This window comes from Parasteatoda tepidariorum, chromosome 5, assembly GCF_043381705.1.
Source record: "Parasteatoda tepidariorum isolate YZ-2023 chromosome 5, CAS_Ptep_4.0, whole genome shotgun sequence".
Classification (NCBI taxonomy): domain Eukaryota; kingdom Metazoa; phylum Arthropoda; class Arachnida; order Araneae; family Theridiidae; genus Parasteatoda; species Parasteatoda tepidariorum.
The window spans coordinates 49,021,135-49,045,582 of record NC_092208.1 but is presented as its reverse complement, the minus strand read 5'-3'; the positions used below and the strand labels follow the sequence as shown (position 1 = coordinate 49,045,582).

At 31.1% G+C, this 24,448-nt stretch overlaps 1 protein-coding gene across 1 annotated transcript in view; it reads left to right on the top strand.

The window, feature by feature from the left end:
* LOC107436815 (uncharacterized) overlaps positions 1-24,448 on the top strand; it is a 59,388-nt gene that overhangs the window by 8,722 nt on the left and 26,218 nt on the right. Inside the window, exons 4-10 of the mRNA XM_043046814.2 lie at positions 165-277; positions 823-957; positions 2,978-3,100; positions 4,559-4,688; positions 7,531-7,827; positions 11,822-12,276; positions 13,864-14,025. Coding sequence (XP_042902748.2) covers positions 165-277; positions 823-957; positions 2,978-3,100; positions 4,559-4,688; positions 7,531-7,827; positions 11,822-12,276; positions 13,864-14,025 — 1,415 coding nt within the window. The remainder of the gene's footprint in view (positions 1-164; positions 278-822; positions 958-2,977; positions 3,101-4,558; positions 4,689-7,530; positions 7,828-11,821; positions 12,277-13,863; positions 14,026-24,448) is intronic.

Sequence of the window (24,448 nt, the reverse complement as noted above, 5' to 3'; positions counted from 1 at the left end):
GGCCAGATATGAACAGAAATTAGAGATCGCAAAGCCCGAATTCGCCATTTGGAGAGAAGACCAATTCTATGTTTTGGCAATCCCCCCCCCCTCTCCTCAGTTGCATGGTATGTACCGCATCCCTTTTCGTATTTGATTGTTACAAATATTTTCTGAAATTTCAGGTCTCCAACACAGTGTATTAAAACCCGGAGAAAAAAGTGGCCTACCACTAAAAGAGATAACGTTACCTCAACACTTGAAATCATTGGGCTATTCAACTCACATGATTGGGAAGGTACATATTATTTCTGTTTCAAATAATTAGTTTTCAAGTTAGCAAAATTATAAACAAATTATTTGCAATTACCTTTCAAACATGAATTATTTATTCCACATTGAAAAAAAAACATGGTTTGTTCTTTGAAACCTATATATAATCATGAAAACTGTGCTGAAAAATGTATTTAAAATTTTAAATTTCTTTAAAAAATTTACTAAATATGAAATCGACGTAAGTGATCAAAAGCGAAAACGTAAAAGTGATTATGTTGAATAGCAGAGATTTGGAAACTTCTATGTTGCTTAAAAATATAAATAAAATTAAAATTTATTCCTAAATGAGTATGTCATCAAACAATGAATCCATAAAAATTTAAAATTTTACTCATATATGTTAATTTTATGTAAAATATTTAACCTAACAAGCAAAACAATATAATGTTTAATTGCTTCAGAAACTATTAGAAAAATAAACATGGTTCTAATGTTAAACATTAAAGTGCAATGTATTTAACAAAGTAGTTGACATGAAATAATGTAAAAATTTAATTGGTATTTTAGTGGCATCTTGGATATATGACAAAAGAATATACTCCAACATATAGAGGGTTCGATTCATTTTTTGGTTATTACAACGGTTTGCTAGATTACTATGATTATACCTCACAAGTTATAACTGAACTTCCTGATATACCTGTAAGTATGCATAATTTTACATTACAAAAAGTTACATACTTTATGATCCCAAAAATAAGGTTTAAATTGAAGAAAGATGGGATAGAAAAAACAATTTAATGAATTCTGCTCTGAGAAGAAGTTAATTTTTCGATCAGACGATTTTCGATTGGACCTTTAACTTAATTAATTTTATTATCAGAATTAGTTGATTAATTTAGTTAACGTAAAAAATTTTTTCAATCAAAACTTGTTACGAAGCTATTCAAAAAATGGCGTCTTAAAATGTTAATACACTAAAAATGTGTTCAAATTTGCAACCATTTGTGAGCAATAATGTTGTGTAATTTGAAGATAAATTTAACGGATGGTCTTGATAATATTTTAGATGAAATGGTCGGATATAAGGCTGAAAATATAGTTCCATAAATTTTTACGGCAGGATTTTTTAAGGATTTTATTTAGAGAATAAGAAAAAAATTGCCATACCTTTTGTGAAGCCATACCTTTCTTGAATTGCCATACCATACCGTGTGTCTCATTTGCGACATTGTTAATAACCGCAACATCACTCTATTGGTGTTTCTTGGTTTCAACGTAATCTTTTCTTGTAAAACTTTCCTTTAGACAATTACTATATTTTCCTATGATTTCAGGCTTCTTTAATTCATTGCAATCCAATTTTCTGACCTCCTGGTGCTTGTTTTATTTTATTTTATAACCGTCGTTGAACAGCCGACCCAATTTCATGGGTTTACGACTACTAATGTTCAACTCCGTAGCCTTGTAATTTTGAACCAATCCAGAAGACAAGGAAACTCCTGGATCAGTACCCCCAGAGGTATTGATTTGTTATGGGAACATGGAGGACTTTGAGACTCGACAGATTTAACGTGCATCAGTCACCATTTACTACACGGGGAGTCTTCGGCCGGCGAGGATCGAACCCACGACCTCTTGGACATGGGCCCAGCACCCTACCGACCAGGCTATCCCGGCCTTCCTGGTGCTTGTTTGTTGTAAATGCTCTGCTAATCTTTGCTCTCACTTTAAACATAACTAGAAAGTGATCAGAGCCAATATTTGCACCCCTATAACTACGCACATCGATTAGACTACTTCGGTGTCTTTTATCAATCAAAATATGATCTATCTGACTTAGTGTCAGGTAACATCGTTATAGGTAAATGATGCTGAATAAAGTTAAACTTTATTTTGAAGGGATGACCTATTTAAAATGTGTGTTAGCTTAAACTAAGAACTTTAAGTTACCGGGAAGGACGTCAAACTATTACACATAAAAAGGCATTCGAATTTTAGCTTTATTAATTATGTCGGTATTTGTCTTTCAGTTTTGTGCACGCTTTCGTAATGTTGTTCAAACTGATTATGATTTATCGATTCACTTTTTTACTCCATACGAAAGACGAAGAAATTTCATTAAGCGGCCGTGGTTGCCTAATTCTTAGAGAATCGGACTCCGGTCCAGAGCGGACAGAGTTCGATCCTCAACTGCTCTAAGGTCCAATGAGAACATGCGATATACGTACTCATTTAATAAGGTCCAACGATTGGCAGCTGAGCAATTACATAGGAGCAGAGATCTGGAGAAAATATCCTCCCCCTTCAGATCTAGGTCTAAATTGAATAAGTTGCCTCACAAAATTGGGATAGTATATCTTCGGATCATCCTCAGAACCATTTCCCTACCACCGCCAATAACTTATTGTACAGCTCTAGTACGAGGCAAATAAAGTACTTACCTACCACTTTCATTTACAGAATGTTCGCCATTCAAAGACTGAGCCAGCGCTTTGGGAATGGTAGCGGTAATTGTTCCCAAGGCTCCAAAACGTCAATGATTCTGGTGTCTCATAAGAGATATATATATAAATATTATTTTCATCAGCAGTTTAAGAAATAATACATTTGATTTCAAATAATAAAAATTTATAATAAGGAGAAATTAAAAGTGTATATCAGGTTCACGGAACGTTTCATATTTATATTTTGTTAATTAATTCACTTTGCTTTTTTTCAGAAATACTTTGGAATTGATCTTTACAATCAAACAAGGTTGATAAGAGATTTTCGAGGTCAATATGCCACTCATGTTTTCACCGAAAAAGCTAGAAACATAATTTCGAATCATGATTCTACAGAGGTAACTTAAAAAACTTAAATATTTGTAACTTTTTGGGATACTTACACGCTGACAATCATATTGGCTACGTAAAATAACATCCCCCGCAAATAAATGCCACCGGAGCTATCTATAATAACATTATCAAATGTCTGGTAAAATGTATTTTTGTAGAAAGGCCACGACATCTTTTTCACTAGTCGGTAAATTTCATATTCGCATTTCTCTTGCATTTGCCATTGCATCAAACAAATACGTAACAAACACAAAAAAGGCGGGAAAGAATTTCGAAAGGAAAAGCTTATGGTTGCTACTTTGATGACTTTCCAGTTACCAGTTTATCGTGTTATCTCCAAAATTGGCATGGTTTACTCTATAAAGTAACCTTTTTTAGGATTCGAATACCAACTAAATTGAGTTGTGACTATGTATTTATTTATTTACTATTACTTAAAAGTATGTAAAACTCATGTAATGTGTATATTAATATGTATAAGGGTACCAAATTACTATTCATATGGTCACCTTAATAATTTTTGGTCTAAGAATCGAATTTTGGCGTGATTAGATACAATTTTAATGGTTCAAAGGGCCAATCTTAAATATGCTAGTTAATTTCAGCAAGCGATATATTTATGAACAAAGTTAAACACAAGAACGAACTTTAATATTTTTGTCATGATTTGGATTCTTTTAAAATACCGGCGTAATCAGGAAAATATGATCTTAATACTTTAATCAAGAAAGCGGTCGAAAGTTTGAACTCCTTAATGTTAAATATCTGTCGAGCGGACTGTGTAGTGCTCAGAGAGCGGACCTCACATCAGAAAAGTCATTGGTTTGAATCCCGAACAAGGCATGGATGTTCTTTCATTCTCTGTACTATCTGTCCTGACTGTGAGAGCAACGTTGAAAGGGTAATTATGTGGCTCATTTTATTCAAATTTTATATTTTGCCATTTAAAATACATACTTAATAATTATGTTAGACTTTGTATCTTCATCGAATTAGCAGAGTTAGAGAGAATTAGTTTGTTCATCGAATCATTATTTCATCGAATAAGCAGCGCCATCTTTTGATGATCTTTACCGAACATAGCAATCCATACAATTATAGCTCTCTTCTCCCATTTCACTTAAATTTATTTTCAAATTGTTAGCACCGAGAGTGCGCGGTCTCGGTCCTCGTTAAACTATTCTATCTTAAAGTGCTCGACTTCGCGCAGGTCGTGGGGTTACCAGAGCGGAGGAACAAAGCGGAGAACCATCTGCAGAAGAGCAAAATTGTGATAGCATGTCTTCCGATCATCCTCGGGGATGTTTCACAGACCGTCGCCATTAGCTCCAGTGAGACGAAAAATAAATACCTACCTACCCAAATTGTTAGACTTTTGAGACATTTTAAAACTGTGTCCTCAAAAATAAGTGACTATTGTCAAACCCATTTGTATTATTTTGTAAGAAGAATTTTTTTTTCAGCCCTTGTTCTTGTATTTATCGCACTTAGCAGTTCATTCGTCTGGCAACGACTTTAATCCTGTTGAAGCCCCGGCAGAGGTTATAAGAAAGTTTAAATACATCAAAAATATAAACCGTAGAATACAAGCTGGTAAGTGTCTTCTCACACTGTTTTTTCCTATCAATGAATTTTTTTTTCAAGTAAAATTAACTTCAACCTATGAAGACATTTTCCCCAAATTCTTGAGCTTACATTAGTGAAAAAATTACTCTTATAACCCCAATCGTTTTGTGCTTACGCATACACGTCACTAATTTGGGTCTCAGATTTGTTTCCGAAATATTTCGTTGTAATTTCTTTTATTTAAGAAAACTTTAAAAAAAAAGAACCAGGAGCGCTATGAATTATTTTTAAAAATACATCTAAGAGTCTGCTTCTCATTTGTTTCTGAAACATTCTGCTTCTGTCTGCTGTTCGTTTGTTTCTCAAACATTTTAAGACTTTTTTAAGGGAAAAAGAGTTTTATAGAAGCTTGAATGCTTATAACTGAATGTATTACGCTGCCATATAGAAAACATGAAATTAATGTTTGAATTTAGCTTTACTTAACAAAATTAATCTTACTAGATATTATTATTATTATTTATTTATTTTCTGATGATAAATGTTAAGTATAATCGTTTAAATTGTTCTCTTTAATTTTATCTGGGAGATAAGAATCATCGCCATCACAGTCTCGCACCATCAAAGTGTATTTTTTGAATTTAATTATTCCGTAATAATTTTCGATTTCGAACTAGACTGTTTGTATTACCAATTATAAAGATTGCATTTCTTGCGCGAAAAGCAAGATGGGAGTTTTAAAGATTGTTGCGGTTCAGATAGGGTTGAAAATACACAATAGTAAGTGAAAATTATGAGGAATATTTTGCGAAGGGTTTAAGTTCGTTGATTGAAGATGGAAAACAAAAATCGGAATTCGAAGAAAATAGAGAAAAAGAAGCTAAAAAGACAAAAAACAATTCACGAAATGGAACCGGAGGGAAAATACACATTCCAATCTGAGTGTGTATTTTACTAAAACTCGTAACTTGGTTGAAGGCACAATAAAGAGTGTAATGTAGGAATTTATTATTTGATTATTATTTGGTTAATCTAGAGATAGAGTTGCCAATAAGCTTTATTTTGATAATTTCGTATTTCTTAAAAGCGTGCAGCTATATTTAGACCGATAACGACTGAATTTGTCATGAGATTAGGCTTCTCGCGTATCTCTATTTCGTTTGTTAATAAGCTTCATATTTAAAGTTTATTTCTATTGTTTTTATAAACAAATCCATGAGATACCACTGTTAAGATTTATAGGAACCATTATTACTAAACATTATTTACTAATATCTCTGCATAGCACTTTTTAGGCTGCTTTAATATTATTATTTAAACTATTATTATTGAAATTAGAACAAATAGTTAAATGCTTAAAATTAAAACCCCTAATCAAATTCATTATACACTTTAGAATACTTCCCTACTGCTCGTTTTCCAATATTTAGTACAAATTATTTCTTTGATGTATATTTCTGTAATGCTTCCTTTTTTATTAGTGACAAAATCTGCAGTGAATTAGATTTGATTTCGAAGAATAGATTGGATTTGATTTCGAAAATACCCCCTCCACAAAAAAAGCACTGGATATTTGATTTTCTATCAAAATGCTATATTGTCTAACATCTAAGTGATACTTTTTAAGCTGTATTGTTTTTTTAATTATATTGATTCTTAGTTGTATTACATTTATTATTCTTATTCATAAATTGCAGAAAATAAAATTAAAGTGAATCTCTCCTTTAAAACAAGTAGTACACAGGGGTTAAATTCTCCACAATTTCGAGGACTCAGGCATGAAGGTAACAATGCAGTCAGTATTGTGGAGTGGCTGACTTTATTTACCAACCAAATTAGTACCCATCGATCTGAAGCTGTATAAAGTCACCACGATGTTTGAACCCTATGGAATGTAAGTTGGAAACCAACAAAAGATGATGGTTCCTGATGAATTTGTTTGTTGGTCCATCAAAAAATACCATCAAACCATGTCGGTTCTTGATGGATTTTTTTTCTAGGACAATTGAAAAATACCATCAAAATATGTTGGTTTCTGATGAATTTGTTTGTTGGTCCATCAAAAAATACCATCAAACTATATCGGTTCTTGATGGTTTTTTTTAGGACCATTGAAAAATACCATCGAAATATGTTGCTTCCTGATGAGTTTTTTTAGGGCCATCAAAAATACCATTAAACTCTGTTGGTTTTTGATAGATTTTTTTGTTAGACCATCGAAAAATACCATCAAACCATGGTAGTTTTGTTCATATTGGTCCAACATAAAGTTGTTTCAATTCCTAATATGAGGTGATGGTCAGTCTTGATGGTACTATCATAAAATTTAGATGGTTTTAATTGAATCTCATGATGGTTACTATCTTATTAATGTTGGTCCATCTAAGAAAAAACATCATAAATTTTGTCTTGGGCAGCCCTTACCAGTAGCAGTTTAGATGAGCTTTCACAACAGAAGTGAGCTCTCACTCAAGTGATGAGTGAGAAGAAGATGAGCTCTCACTCAAGTGATGAGCTCTCACGACAAAAGTACGATTATACTAGTTCTTATTTGGACCTTAATTTAAAATTACTGTAGTTCTGGTTACCCAAAACAAAGTTTATGACTGGGTTTTCTATGATGGGCCAACATGAATAAAATGGTTACCATCATAAAAGTCCATCAAATAGCATCTTACTTCAAGACTGACCATCTTCCCGTTTTAGGAATTGGAGCAACTTTATGTTGGTGTAACTAGTAATCCAATGTTTTTCAACATTCAACTTTTAATTTGACGTTCGATACACCAAAGGCAATACTATCACAGAGACTTTTCTTATTACTCTTATTAAACACAGAAAAAAATAATGCTCATTTTTAATATTGCAGCCGTGACATCGGTACTGGATGATTCTGTTGGCGAGATTATTCAAACTTTGCACCAAAGGAATATGTTGGACAACAGCATAATTATTTTTGCATCTGACAATGGAGGGCAGGTAGATGGTTTAATGGGTGGATATTCCTCTAATTATCCATTGAGGGGTAAGAAGAAAACTCTATGGGAAGGAGGTGTTCGGCTACCTGCCCTCATATGGAGTCCACTTCTGAAACTGAGTGATTCGATAATATCAAATCAGTTAATGCATGTCTCTGATTGGCTACCAACTCTTTATTTCGCTGCAGGTACACTTATTTTAAATTTTTTAGTCCTTTTGTTTGCTTTTCTTTGTTTGCAGTAAGTTTAATGTTTAAAAGATTTTGAGAAAAAATGTGTCTTTTATATCACTGCTTTGGCAACCAGTTTGGCCAAATTTCAAAATGATCTTGTGCAACATAAAAACTTTAATTGTAACCAAATCGAATGCACAGAGAGTACCACTGCATTAAAATATTCTAATTCTTAAACCCCTCTTCTAACCATGCACATAAATTAGTTTTATTAACCAAATTTTTTCACTGTCTAGCTTCTTACCGCGTGGAAGTACTTGATTTCAATATTAGCTATTTTCGATTGTTGTCCGAGATATTGTCAAAGTTCTCTAGGCATTGAATTTTAGTAATAATTTAAAATCTGTTCGGCGGTTACTAAACCACTCAAATCACCGTAAGTATGAGTTGGGGACATTTCAGTAAAGCAGGGACCAGAAGTATTATTAAATATTTCTATTTCTGCATATCCTGTGTATGATATATATATATATATATATATANATATATATATACTAGGAGGTTCAGCCCCCTGTTCGCTTCCGCTCACCAACCCCGAAGAGATTTCTTCGCAATAATTGTCTTTTCATGGCAAAAAACAGTTTTTCTACGAAAGTTTAAATTATTCACTTAACATCTATGTACTGAAAGGAATTCTGTTTGCTTGCGCTTGTGCCTCTACTTCCCGCGTCCAAATATTACTATCTATTAGTATTATAAAGATTTAGATCTCTTGATGAACAGAAGTGATTTTTCGAAGTAATCATTTTTTAAAATAACATTTATATTTTTATAACATTATATTCTTATAACATTATATTGTTCAAACAAATTTGATGAGCTCACAACCATAGTTTAATATTTTTGCTAGTAATAGCATTACTGAAAAATAACTTTAAATTAGGGATACAGAAATATTTAAAAGAGAACAATACCTTTACAACTTTTGTTAATTTTAAGTTCATGACAACCAAAACAATATTGAAATGAATTTGGAAAAACTGGATCCATTCAGCTTTAGGTCGTAAGTTTAGTTGTAACATTTTAGCAAGCAGCATTAGTAAAAATTATTACCTTTTCACACACATGCGTTCTCAATTTTAATTGGCTGTTTTGTGCGTTACTAACCGCAAGTGTTCTGTGATTGGCTATTTGTTATCATTTCACTCTCTTCTTGCTGCATTGCTCTTCACTAGCTGCATTGTTTGATATTTAAAAAATATGAAACATTTAGCCAAATCAGTGGAATCTTTTTGGTTGAGATTAATCTGTCGGGAATATGCGTCAAGTATTGTGATCCTATTTCTGAAAAACTTAATTTAAAGCAATACATTTCAGTGATTTTTTTTGAAGATGAAAACCACATGTTTTTTACAATAGACGTTAAAGTGTTTTAAGCCCAGCTATGAAAGGGTGATGAATGGTGCTTCTGGCAAACACTGACCATAGTGCTAACGTAAGATACCCTAGTGATGGATGGATCATTAGTTAGATTCGCCTTTTCTTGGGGTACCGTGGGATCGTGGTTTTGCCCTCCATATATCGTGAATGAGGTTTAGTTCCATGAAAAGTCTAATAGTTTGTCCTAATACTTGATCCAGGTATTCCTTTATTTTCTCAATTACGTTCAAAATTATAAAAACTACAGAGTTTAACACTGATAGTCGAATCCCCAAAAATGAGTAGGCTTTTCACTGCTGCATCAAAAATAAAACGAAAAATAAAATAAAATAGCCATTATTGAAGAATTGGTGATATAACATTATGGGTGTCATTATTATGATCATGTGTCATTGAAGAATTATGAAACAAGTTGCTATTAATAAGTAATTTGCTTAAATTGTTATAATCATATCAACTTTATTCGCAGAATAAAATTGAAATAAGTTTTTAAAATTACTTGACAAACTTTAAAAAAATGTAAAATTCATATGTTAAAAGTGGTCTTACTCTATAATTATTTATTTTACAGAAATTAATTAAAGTCTAATGAATGTATCTTGCCCCCTATACTTTCCCTGATTTATAGAAAGAAGCCACAGAAATCAGAATATGTAAGAAATTTAAAAATACGATAACGACTTGTATTTAACAAGGCTAATTCCATTTTTTTTAAATAGTTGACTTGATACACTATTCTGACAAGTTTTTCATTAATAATAAAGTTTTTTCTTCTGTTTTCAAATGTTATATTTATTTTCGTGAGCAACTTTTTAAAGTGTTTCGACATTAATATGAAGTACACTCAGAAATATAATTTTACTATAAATATTTCCAGAAATAATTGTATGCAGGGTACACTTTTTTATGACTACTATATTGCCATTCACTAAAAATTGACATGTGACCCTCGGTTCGCTAAACGATTATCTACAATACATTGAATAACACTTTTAAAATCCTATTTCTGAACAAATTGACGAAAATTATTTCTAAGTTCATCGACACATTAAAGAAAAATAGAGCTAATTATTAAAGAAAAAAAATTCTCAATCGAAAATGAGCCATAATTACATTTTTATGATATATCAATTTTCATGGAAATAAGACAACAAATAAGCTTATTACAAAATGAAAGGTAGCTTGTAACTCTTCATGAATAATTTGTTTTACTTTTAATAACTGCTATGCTCAACGCTGAGTAATTTGTAGACGTTGATTTCTTCCACACATGAGTGCATTTAACAACTTACTCAGAGCTAGGTAACGTTAGTAACTTATAACAGTGAATAAATATACACTCACATGAAGATATATTGTTAGTTTATAGGGATAACTTATAAAGTAATTAAAATTAAAGATTTTTTATCGATTTTGTTGGGAAAAAAGGGTAATAAAATAAACAGATTTTATTTTTTGAGTAATCAATAAAAAACTAAGTTCTGAAATGAATATATATACTCTATCAGATGGCCGCAAAATTTTATACTCTTCTTGAAATCTAATGAAATCAATTCATTATCATAAAAAGCTACTTATTCATGAATTAAGTTTGCCCCATAATTTTCTATATTTGTTTTTTCAAAGTCTTGCGCATTTTTAATATCTTTTTCGTATAACAAATGCATATATTTTTTGTAAATGATACCTAAGGAGCTTTTTTCATATTCCCACCGATGCAAATTTCCTACCACTCTTCCTTTCTTGTAGAACATCGAAGGCTTTAATTATTTTCCTTTTCAGTGTTCGTCTTGTACATATCCTGAGTGCTCACGAGATCATCGCCAAACAAAAAATTTTTTTTTCCTCATTCTCAGTCAAAAATTTAGCAGAAGAGTTCCGATTTTTTTTTGGATGTTGGTTTCTGTTGGTTCAAAAACTAGTTAATTAAAGTGATTCTTCGAATACGTGACATGGTAGCCAATATTCTTTTCTATCTTTTCTTAAACGTAAATGAATCACTTTACATTGTTATCCAAAATCAAAAAGCAAAAGCTAAAAGGAAGGTTTAGATTTCTTCAAGATAATTTATTTTGTGATCAGATATTTCTTGCAGAGAACAAAATACACGAAAGCCTGAATTGATAATGCTTAATAAAATCTGAATTGGCAATACTTGGAAAGATATTTGTTAAGCAACATGCGCAATTTTTAAATTCACCAAATGTAAGCGGTTTGTTTGAACTTTGAAATGAAATTAAGCTGTTCAAAGTACTTTTCCTTAAAAATTTTCGTTAGTTACTCAGTTACATATTTTTCATATTTTTCATAACAACTAGCTTAGATAGGATAAAGAAAAAATTTAATGAAAATAATTCATGCAACTTTTATATGAAATGAGTCAAGGCTTTCAAAACTTACATTTTGAATTAAGATAAAGATAGATTATTCACCATTTGCTTAAAATCCATTCTTTAAATGTACTTTTTGCTTAATAAATTTTTTATTATGCGTTTCAGATTTGATTAGGATCTTTGAAATCACCTAAGATGCCATATTCAATTAATGAATATATCGTATAATCTTACAGGAGGAAATCCAGATGACTTGGGATATCTGGATGGGCACAATATGTGGCCTTCGCTTTTAACTGGCAGACCATCTCCAAGAACAGATCTACTTCATGGATTGGATCCCATTGTCGGTTTTTCAGCCTTTAGAAGTGGTGATTGGAAAATAGTCAATGGAACCAATGGGGAAGGATATGATGGGTGGTATGGTCCTACGGGTACAGAAGATATCAATGTAGGTGAGTCAATGGGCGAATGGGTATTCAGTAAAGGAAGTGTTGTGGGAGACATTTTGAAACAAACAGGACAATGGTTTGCTAAAGACATTGATAAGTGGTACAGCGAATCTCTGGTTAAATGCAGCGAATATTTGAAGGAAAACACTGTTGATTGTCTTCCAGACAATAGGCCTAGTTTATTCAACATTAGAAATGATCCATGTGAATATCTTAATTTAGCACCATTTTATCCTGAGGTAAGATGATATTTCATTTTTTAGTTATCGGGTATTTCAAAAGTGACCTGAAGCTTGTAAAATCAGCTTAAAAAAGGAAAGGAATGAAAAAATCAAAACATTCTGTCTGTGAAAGGCAGAGAATATGTTTTTAATTAGCCTCAAAATTATCATGAAAACTATAAAACATCGTTTATTGAAAAATATTAAGCTATTCCAACTGAAGTATTTCAACTATCGTCAATTACTTCTGTCCTGGTAGTAGTTTTTATTTATTTTCCTTCCTTAAAAAAACATTATGAAATAGTTCTTCTCAATAAGGGTCGCCATCTTTTCACGAACATTATAACTAATTTTTTAATTTGTTGAGAACAATTAATAGTTTTTTTTTTAAACAGAACACTTTCATCTTAAATTCCTGCTGATTTTTTTTTCTTTTGGTAAGCAGTTTATTTATCGATTCATCACAAAGGTTCTTCGTATTTGTACTCCTTGTACATGTGAGGTTGTATATGTGAGGCCATGCATATTTATTGTACGTATGAGGTCATACATATTTTATGATACACAAAGCACGTTTTACGTAATTTATTTGCAATTAAAATGTTTTATTTTGACGCGATCTGTACGTGGGAAATTATGTTGGATCTCCACTTGTTTCTCTTAGAAGGTACCAAAAAAGAGTTTTCATGTTTTTTCCGCTTTGGCACCAAAGAATTGAAACATCAAGAGTATGAGTTATCATAAGCATGAAAACGTAAACTTACATGTTAGCGAATTTCTGAATGAAAATTATTTTCCTGCATATATTACGAAAAGCTGAAACTAACTATGCTATAAGTTGGGAAGAATTGAAAGATTAAAAGCGAATAGTTCATATCAACCAACAATGCATTCTATATATGCAGGTTCAATAATAATATTTGCATTTGCAATTGTTATTCATCGATGAGGAGTATTAATCGTTCGTGCTGATACGTTTTTAAGTACAATAAAAAAGTGCTCAAAAAGCAGAAGAAGCCGTTGATGACAGCTATGAAAGACGTAACATTGAAAGGAGACGTGTCATCAGTCATGATAATTTTTAAAAGCATATTTATTGTCTTGTTTTTTGAAAGTTTAACAACGTAACAGTCAAGTAAGCCATGGATTATTATTTAAGTGAATAAAAAAGATGTTTACGAAATCTAATTAAATATTATCGAGTTAATTACAGTGAAAGCGAAAAAAGCAGCAAAATTACCTTTATTGGTGTATAAAAGTGAAAGGGGGTAAAAATAGTTTTAAAAAAACTATTATTTGAGCTGTTTATCAGTTTAAACCGATGGAATTATACTTTTTTTGCATGCTCTCACTCTGTCTTAGTTGAAGTTGAAATCTACAATGATTCCTCGGACTTAATAATTTTTAGCTTCATTAAATCATTTTCTAAAGTTAATTATTAAACCATTTTATAAGTTAACAGATATTTTTAACCTAATTTTCTACTTAAACATACAGTTCAGGCAAGAGTCGCAGAGCACCCTCTAACTATAAAGAGCGAAAAGATGTACAATAATTTCATGTTATTTTTCTTATTTGTTTCAAAAGTTTCCATGCTTTTCTTAGATAGTTGATGCCATGATGGATGAAATAAAATCTTACCAAAAAGTCTCAGTTGAACCTCAAAGCAAGCCGAGTGATCGAAGGGCAAATCCCATGTGCTATGGTTTTGCCCATGTAACTTGGATGGAACCAGAGTTCTCTGCCCAATATGAGAAATGTGATTTTTCTGACTAAATACAAGATTTAATAGATATCAATAACTACAGATTGAATTGAATTATCTCTCTTTCTTACTTCTATGGATATCATAACATACTGTTAGTAATAAGTATTACTGTAAATTTTAGTTCCAATACGTCAACTAAGCAGATGTTTTTAGGCAAAATGGCTTTATAAATTATGAGAAATTAATTGAAAGTTTCTACCTGACTTCATATTACACACAGTGTGTCTCAGAAATATAGCAGCAAATTTTTAGGGGAACACAGTATGAGGTTTGAAGGGGTCACGCAATCTTTTAAGTGGTGCTCTACATTTCAGTGCTATGATGCTATTGTGCATGTAGCACCACTGTGTGAATCCTGATAGGCAATTGAATGCTTATCTGCTTTCTGGAGACTTAATCTATTTCTATGAGCAGCTCTCAAAGCAAGTCTGTGGAGGTTGCAATGGATCTCTTTGCAAGACTTGCTTACAATCTATTATCAAAGAAACTCCTTGTTTGTGCACTTGTTCAACAATGTGATTCCTACAAGCATATGTTTTGTAGTACGCCATTAATACAAAACGCCATTCTTTATGTGTTTCGTGAGCATATCTCTCCTGTCAAAGATTATTGTAACATTTTTGAGACACCAAGTACATATTTAAATGGTCTATCCAATACTTTTTTGGAAGTAATAAGTGATTCGTACCGAATATTTTAATTGTAAAAGAAAACCCGATGGTATTTACAGAATATCTTTTATTGTCATGCTAATAAAAGTTCCTCATATTCGATTTCACTTATTAATGGAAATAAAACTTAACACTAAAACAGATATTTTTATTTCGTTTATTACTTATTTAGGTCATAATAGGTTTAATTTAGTACATTTGGCATAATACGCTATTTAATAAACTTGCGCAATTAAAATAATTAATACAAAATAAGGGTTTAAAATTGCAAAGTAATAGAGAAGCAATAATCGCAATGTTGTTATTCAACCAAAAAATACAAAGAATTTAATGGACGTCATAGTGAGTGAAGATGCAATATCCTTGAACAATCAATTTTCTTGATAGGCCTATACGGTATAATAAATTTCAAATAAGGTCTTCCTCGGCCGAGTGGTCACGCCGTTCCACCAAACTATTTGTAGCATGGCTGTAGAGGATTCGAAACCCATTGTAAATCTGTATGTATGCGATGTGTACTATCTGTTCCTCAACTTGGCATAGGCCTACAGGCTAAACTTTGTAATAAACACACAAGCCTGCAACACTGTATAACAATAAATGAATAAAAATAGGCTAACAAAAAGTTTAAAGAAGAATTAATTTCACCAAGCATATTTCTCAAGTGTTTAATAAAAAGTAATTTGGCACTGAAATGCAAATATGTTAAAATATTGAAGAAGTTTAATCAAAATTGCGAAACTCTGTCCTGTACCAACACCTTCTAGAAGAGAGAAGGCCTCGGCACGGCTTTATTTAGTAATCGTAAGTTATGAGCATAAATTGCGCAGTGGAGGAAATAAAAAAGATGTAACTACGTTCGGGCAACTAAGCTGAGCAGTGCTGAAAAATACGAAAGATCATTACGTTTGGACTACTGAAGGATCAAATTTCTTGCTGAGGGTAACCTGTGCTGAGGCCTTCACCCTTCTAGGAGGTATTGCCTATACTGCGTTAATACTTTCCAGTTTCAGATTACAAACTTCAAAAATTTAGTGTAGAAATGTGTCCCAATCAGGACATTCTGTATCATAGCACAGGTAGTATTTTTTTGCTGAAAATATTTTTACAAAATAATAATTGGTCGGAAAACTGGAAAAAAAGAGTTAATAAAAAACACTGTTTGAAACCTACTAACATAATCAAATTTAATTCTCACAGACATACAAAGTCAATATGTAAATTACTAGCTAGAAAAATCTGTCCGTTTAATTAAGATTAAACCAAAATATCACAATGATAAGTTTACTGGTTTTCAGTAGTTCATGAACTTGAGGTAGAACTTCAATGAGTATCACTTTAGTGAAATTTAATGAGGTAGAACACGTCATTGGAACATGCAGAAATCACATACTTGCTTTCTGAGTTATTCATGCTGTTTTGCTTTTTTCAAGATTAAAAATTTATGCTTAATTTTGTAGTTCAATATGATAAAATACCTGATATCAAATAACTACTCGAAACATTCCTAGAAAAAATTCCCTTTCCTAATTTGAATTTGGGTCCAAGTTATGAACAGTTGAATACTTTTTTTGAAACATATGTTTCGAAAAATGTGTATCTTTCTTTACATGAACATAATGCAGATAAAATTTTATTTTTCCCAGATTAACTGTATGAAAGTTCATTATTTTTAATTATATTAAAAACTAGAAACCTAATTTTTTTCAAAGTGTTTAAGTTATAAACTAGGTCAAAAGTTAAGTTAAAATTTTATTAAGTTAGAATTTCATGATGTGTTCCAAGTTCCAAGAGTTTGAAAACATTTATAGTTTATTTTTCCAATTCACGATCGCAACGCTCGAGTACGCACTACAGCGGGATCCTGAAAACGTTAAGCATTAATTTATTAACGTTTCCTTTAGTTCCACCAAAATCATTAACTGAATCAGACGCCATTTTTTAGCAGCAAATAAGAGGCAAAACTTTCCTAAGGAAAAGGCCGAAGAACTTGAAAAAACACTCCAGAATATTGGTAAATCTTTCAGAATCAGAACACGCCAATCATTTGAAGAACAATTCATCAATAATTTTTAACTTCTATTATCAACAAACTTGCAACTGATGACTTCCGATTTCGGAATCGCATACTGTTACAAATGTGTGTATTACGGTAAAATACATTTTTTCTGTCTTCAATTCATTACAAATCAAAGTGAAGTCAACATTGTTTTCCTCATTCTAATGAATACATGTGAATTCAGAACTGTAACTTTTTTATAGAATAGTATATATTTCTGTATCTATATAATTCGGAAAACAATAATATAAAATCATGCAAATTACTTGAAATAGTGTTATTTGTGCTGATTATTAATAAATTTTTATCGTTTTCTTGGTAAGTATTTTTTAGTTTTGAAAGAACAATTTCAACTAGAATTCAGCTATTCTGCTTTCAAGTTACATATTGAAATTCATATCGAGATCATACAGTTATAAAATTTTGTTGTATAGTATGTTATCTGACGCCCGGTGGCTGAGTGGTAGCGCTTCGCGCTGCCGTGCCACAGGTCCTTGGTTCGATCCTTGGGCCGGGCAAGGCCGACTCAGCCTTTCATCCCTTCAGTGGGTCGATAAAATGAGTACCAAGCATGCTTGGGAACTAACACTGGGGGTTCCGCGTTCGGCTGACCACCTGACCGGAACATATGCTCTTGCACCCCAGAGCCCAAGGTCAAGAAAACTGAGATGGGCACAGTCGGCCTTGGCCCTCTTAATGGGCTGTCGCGCCACTGAGTTAGTTAGTTAGTTAGTATGTTATCTAAAAGTAATGAAGGGATAATCTATGTATATATTATTTAAGAAAAAGTTTCCAAACGAAGACCATTTCGTTTGGAATTCTGTGGATTTATAAAGCAGGTGAGTGTTATGATTTTTTATAATAAAAAAATTGCTTGTAAATAATTTTTTTTCTTATTTGATGATAGTTCTCTACTGAATTCGTTTTTTACGTCTGAACTATAAGAATGAAAGAAAGAAACAACATGACAGTTTTTTTATTTCAATATGAGGAATTTTTAAAATCGTTTTTTTATCTTAAGAATTCTTTGTTTTACGTTTTTAAGTTTATGATTTTTAGATAAAAATTGTCAAAATATTTTTTTTGAAAAATTAAACAGTGTAACATTATGTGTTTATGTATACTTCTTGCATATTCTAATGTTTGAAGTAATGTGATTCAGAAAAGTACGGAGTAAAAATTCGGTACTTAGTATTAACGCCGCCGCAGCTACATATTTGGCGGTTTTTAAGTGCCGCCAATCTACACCTAAAATTTTTGCGACAAATCATTAAATGAAACACTTTATTTAAAATCAAAGTAGTCAATCGGATTTCGGTGGGGGACATTTAGCATCATTTTTAAAATTTGTATAGAGGGTTCGGACTAAATATAGACAAAACTTAACCAAACAGTCATGAGTAAATGTTATAAACTCACAATTATAAGAATTGCATATTATATACCAAAAAGAGTAATTTCGTTAAAAGATGGAGCTTCGAAAAAATTTACAACTTAATAAAAAAATGAAAATAGATGAATAAAGATAGTGCGCTGGAATTTTAAAACGACTTTTTACTCTTAATTTATCAAACGAAAGTGAAACGCGGTGAAGAGATAATAAATTTTGTTTATATGTATTTCACAGCGATTATTTTGATTATGAACTTGCAACAAGTGATAAGAAAGCGTGCAATAAAAATATGACGATCGTCTTATTGGGAATGTCTAAATTATTATCTTCACGAATATTATACTCTTAAATTTTTTCATCTCTTCATTGAATATAATTCATTGTAAGTATTAATTTTTCTCTGTAAAAATGCAATGCATTAATTTTAGTATCATGGTGTCATTCAATAATAGCCGAAACCAAAATATTTTTAAAAATACAAAATGTTTAGTTTATAAAAATTAAGTTATAATAAGAACTAATTTTTCGATAACATAAATATGACACAACACATCTATTCCGGATTTTTTTAGTCACACCAAAATAGTCATATCCAGAATATTATCTTAATTATAAACAAAAATATTTTTGGAACGATACAGAGCTTTTTGAATTAAATATATTTTCAAAGAAATTTAATAAGAAGTATGAGTATAAAGTGATAAGTATTGATATTATCTTGTGTTTCTAGACCCTTTTGCTTACAACACATTTGAGATGTCTTGCATTCTCAGAAATAAAACTCAGTTTTTGACGACTCAACAGTCCTTGGGATTTATTTCGTTAATTTTGAGAATCATTTCGTTACGAAATCAATTGATTTGAGGCGAAATGCGAACTCTCAATTATATGATGAAAATGTTTCCTCAATTCAGAACCTCATTGCAGTATATAGTAAAAGATTGTTAACTAGAACAAAGACTATACCAGGGAACCAATGGCGAACCAATGGCACGCGTGCCATTTATGGCACGAGACGCAATATTTTGGCCACGCCATCGATCACAATTGTTATTACACTATGAATTGTTATTACACAAATGTTATTACACTATGAAGCATATGTAACAATTAAAATAAAATTCACAAAAACGAACAAAATAATAAACAATCATTAATAAAAAAATTAACAATTAATGCTAAAAGAACAATTAATAACCATAAAAAACAAGCTAACAATAAATAACTAGCAAAAAAAATAATAATAACTGTCCTGCTTAAACTAACATCCTACAACTTAATATAAGTTATTTGTCATTTAATCTGCAACAACAGAATTCACACTGATGTTACTTTAAGTTGTTTTAAGACATGGCAAAATGTATTTTTCTTTCAATGTAAATAAGGAGCTTTGAGTTGATTATTATAATTAATAAGTATTTAGTATTATTATTTTCTAAATAATTACGAAGTCAAAATTATTTGAAGGCACGTCTATGACCTCATTAAACAATTTTTTATAAAAATTTCCACGTTGGTGTACAAAGGTTCGCCACCCCTTGACTAGACGATCGAAAATAAAATTATGATATAAGTAAACCATCTTGTTGATGGTCAAGGAGTTGGCCGGGAAGATCCCGGGGTTCGATTCTCGCTTCTGTCATAGGTGTAATTTATATCTCTGTTCGAGAACATCTATCTGACTTGCTGCTGATGTTCTATCTGACTTGCTTATTGAAAGCTAAAATAATTTGTTTTAATTTATTGTTATTTGTTGTCCTCGTTTGCCTTTATGCTATTATATATTTTTATTTTATAACCATCGGTGAAGAGCCAACTCAATTTTTGGGTTTACAACTATTGATATTCAACTCCGTAGCCTTGTAATTTTCAACCCAATCCTGAAGACAAGGGGAATCCTGGTTCAAGCATTGAGAGAAATTTTCCTTCATGGAAGACTTTTTTTGTTGGAACTAACACACTTTGCATTAAATGGAGACGAATACCACGAGAACCTCCCATGGTAAGCCTGACGACAACGGTAAGTCTGATCCGTCGACCACTGAGGATATTTTGCGTCAGCATTGTGGTCAGTACGAGCCGGATGCGGAATTCGTATCAATCAGCCATCGCTGGGATCGAACCCGGTTCACCTGATTGGAAGGCGAAAGCTCTATCACCTGAGCTATCGCGACTCTACGTTATTATATTTTTATGAACGTCGTTGAACAGTTGATCCAATTTTGAGTTTAAGGCTACCAATGTTCAATTCCGTAGTCTTGTAATTTTGACCCAATCCAGAAGACGAGGAAACTCCTGGATTAGTACCCCCAGAGGTATGATTTGTTTTGGGAACAGGGAGGTCTTTGTAAACCGACAGATTTATCGTGCACCAGCCACTATCTACGTTATTATATAAATCAAAGCACGGTTTTCTTAGTTCATTCCATCTGAATACAGATTAACTGCAGTAAGCATCACTTTGTAACGATATTGCTTTCGGTCAACTCATGATAGTCAAAATTTACCACTATCGAGTAATTTTCTCCGTACTTATTTCTTTCCAAGTGCCGTAAGACACTTACTTCCACAGTATCGCTATTAAAACTCCTTAAAATTGGTGAAGTTTTAATAATTAACAAGCATATCAATATAATACTTTATGCATATCTTAATAAGTTTGGTATTTATTGCATAACCCTTTAACAATTGAGTTTTGTGCGTAATGCATTTAACAGTGGCATCAAACTAAAGCCGAAATTTTAACCCTTTGTATCACCGCGTTACATATCTGCAACATACATGAAAATCCAATCCTATAATGAGGTGGATTTACCTATAAAATCGAACTAAATTCAGGTAAAGATAATATTGCAAACTCGGGGGAACCAAGTCTTGGTGCAGCTGCCAATATTATAATGCGTTTAGCAAGAATTGTTCCACGACATAATTGCAGGATATACAATTTTTTTACAACAATCCCCTTGATTGTATATTTGGCTACGGAGGGATTGAAAAATGTGGTGTGAGACCTTGTTACCATAAAAACAACAATTTCAAAATATTTCACATGAAATTTTAAATATATTGAAATTTTTGTGCTATTTTTCACGATATTGGAGATGTTCAACAAATGCTTTTTATCAATAAATTTTTAATTTTAAGGTATAAATTTTTTCATTATTTTTTACACGCTTAATATGATGTATTCTAACATCCGCGTAAATATTTCTTAAATCAGAGTTGTTGAGTTACAAAGGGTTAAAAAGAAATAGAATTATTATAAGACCTTGATAAGAGCTTTGAAACACGGAAATTTCTCTATATGATCTTTAATTTACTGTTCAAAATATTTAAAAGTAGTGGTACAAAAAGCTTTTTTTAGTTCTAGTTCAATAAAATACTAATACATTACCTTCACTACCACTGGAATATATTTTTCAAATAACAGAAAACCCCGTTGAATTATTTTTGAAATTGCACCAATTATCATAATACCAGCAGTTCATATTGCTAATATAAATTAAGCGTCATAGTGATTTTCTACGCTCCCCATTAACGAATATATTACTGGGATATATTTTTTCAAATAACAGGAAATCCCATTGAATTATTACTAAAATTGCACCAATTATCATAATACCAGCAGTTCATATTGCTAATATAAATTAAGCGTCATAGTGATTTTCTACGCTCCCCATTAACGAATATATTACTGGGATATATTTTTTCAAATAACAGGAAATCCCATTGAATTATTACTAAAATTGCACCAATTATCATAATACCAGCAGTTCATATTGCTAATATAAATTAAGCGTCATAGTGATTTTCTACGCTCCCCATTAACGAATATATTACTGGGATATATTTTTTCAAATAACAGGAAATCCCATTGAATTATTACTAAAATTGCACCAATTATCATAATACCAGCAGTTCATATTGCTAATATAAATTAAGCGTCATAGTGATTTTCTACGCTCCCCATTAACGAATATATTACTGGGATATATTTTTTCAAATAACAGGAAATCCCATTGAATTATTACTAAAATTGCACCAATTATCATAATACCAGCAGTTCATATTGCTAATATAAATTAAGCGTCATAGTGATTTTCTACGCTCCCCATTAACGAATATATTACTGGGATATATTTTTTCAAATAACAGGAAATCCCATTGAATTATTACTAAAATTGCACCAATTATCATAATACCAGCAGTTCATATTGCTAATATAAATTAAGCGTCATAGTGATTTTCTACGCTCCCCATTAACGAATATATTACTGGGATATATTTTTTCAAATAGCAGACAACCCCGTTGAATTTTTTTTAAAACTGCATCAATTATCATAATTCCAGCAGTACATATTGCTAATATAAATTAAGTGTCATAGTGATTTTCTACGCTCCCCATTAACGAATATATTACTGAGATATATTTTTTCAAATAACAGAAAATCCCGCTGAATTATTACTAAAATTGCACCAATTATCATAATCCCAGCAGTACATATTGCTAATATAAATTAAGCTTCATAGTGATTTTCTACGCTCCCCATTAACGAATATATTACTGGGATATATTTTTTCAAATAGCAGAAAACCCCGTTGAATTATTACTAAAATTGCACCAATTATCATAATACCAGCAGTACATATATTGCTAATATAAATAAAGCGTCATAGTGATTTTCTATGCTCCCCATTAACGAATATATTACTGGGATATATTTTTACAAATAACAGAAAATCCCGTTGAATTATTATTAACATTGCACCAATTATCATAATACCAGCAGTACATATTGCTATTATAAATTAAGCGTCATAGTGATTTTCTTCGCTTCCCATTAACTAGTTCTCAATAATATACTGAAACGAATGAGTATCTCCATTAACGTTGTTTTTTTAGCAAATAGTGTTTTTTTTAAATTTCAATTAACATATATTATTAATTACATAATATATTATTAATTAGTTAATGTATTATTAATTAGTTAATATATTATTAACATACACTATTGATATATATTATTAACATACATTATTAATATATATTGTTAACTAAAGATTTTTTATATCAATAATAGTATGGCTATTTTGTACGATTCATCTAAACGTATAAGTATTTTTAATCTATTAATTTTGGATTTTAGTACATAGTTTGTTTCTTTTATTTCAATATGCATATATTACCTGAATTAATTAAGTAAATTAATTAAGTAATTAAGTAAGTCACGGTCAAATTTTGAATAAAATTTTTTGCAGGAGTAACGCACTATTGAAATTTCTAAAAAAAATTTTCTTTATCAGAACTAGTGTACAAAATAATTTATGCCCATAAATAAGACCAAAATATGGCGCTACTAAAATTAATTTGGGGTGCCATATTAATCTAAAATAATCCATTCAGAAAAGTAGTGCCAAACAAACTTACTCCTAGCCATATAGTATATTTATAAATAGCGATGCATTTTTAGTGATAGGAGAAAAATTGTACTTTACTTGACTGCCATAAAACAATTTTCATGAATGGCATATGTTTTTATTAATCTTGATACTACTTTTATTTGTTATCGCGAGTTTGAAATCCTTAGTAAATAGTATTTTATCATCATTTAACAGCAAATAAAATAAGCTAGAGTTGTAAAACAATTGTCTCCTTTGTGTTTGAAGGCTGAATTTTGTTTTAACTCTTTGAATTGTTTTTTTTTTCTATCTGCAGTTTGCAATAGCAAGAAATACTTACTGAACTTAATTAAATATAGGTATTTTAGTTTTTTTTCATAGAGTGAATTTCTTATCTGATAAGCTATTGGGATTTGTCGATAACATACGTTAATTTGAGATGTATTTTATTCTATCATATGAGAGCCTGTAATAAAGTCTTACCTCATGAAGGATTCTTCGTTTTTCAGTAAACATAAATAATTTTATTTTCTGAAAAGTGATACTTGATATAAAAGATTGGTATTTGTTTGGTAAGTTATTTTTAAAAATGAATTTTAATAAATAGTTGGTATTTTACCTTCTGATGCTCGTTTACTGTAAAAAATAGATGCTTCAATTTCGCGAAATTTCTTCGTTTTTGACGAAACCGTTTATTGGTATATGCTCTAAGCAAACCTTTTATCAAAAGAAAAAAAATGAAATAACTGTCGTCATTTCTTTAAGGAATAAAATTTCGTCAAATTAAAGAAATATTTCGTCATTCTTCTTTTAAAAGAAAGGAAAAAAAAACTTTGTAGCACCCTATGTATCTAACTTCCTTATTAACCACTTTATCGTAGGCATGTTATAGGTGAATC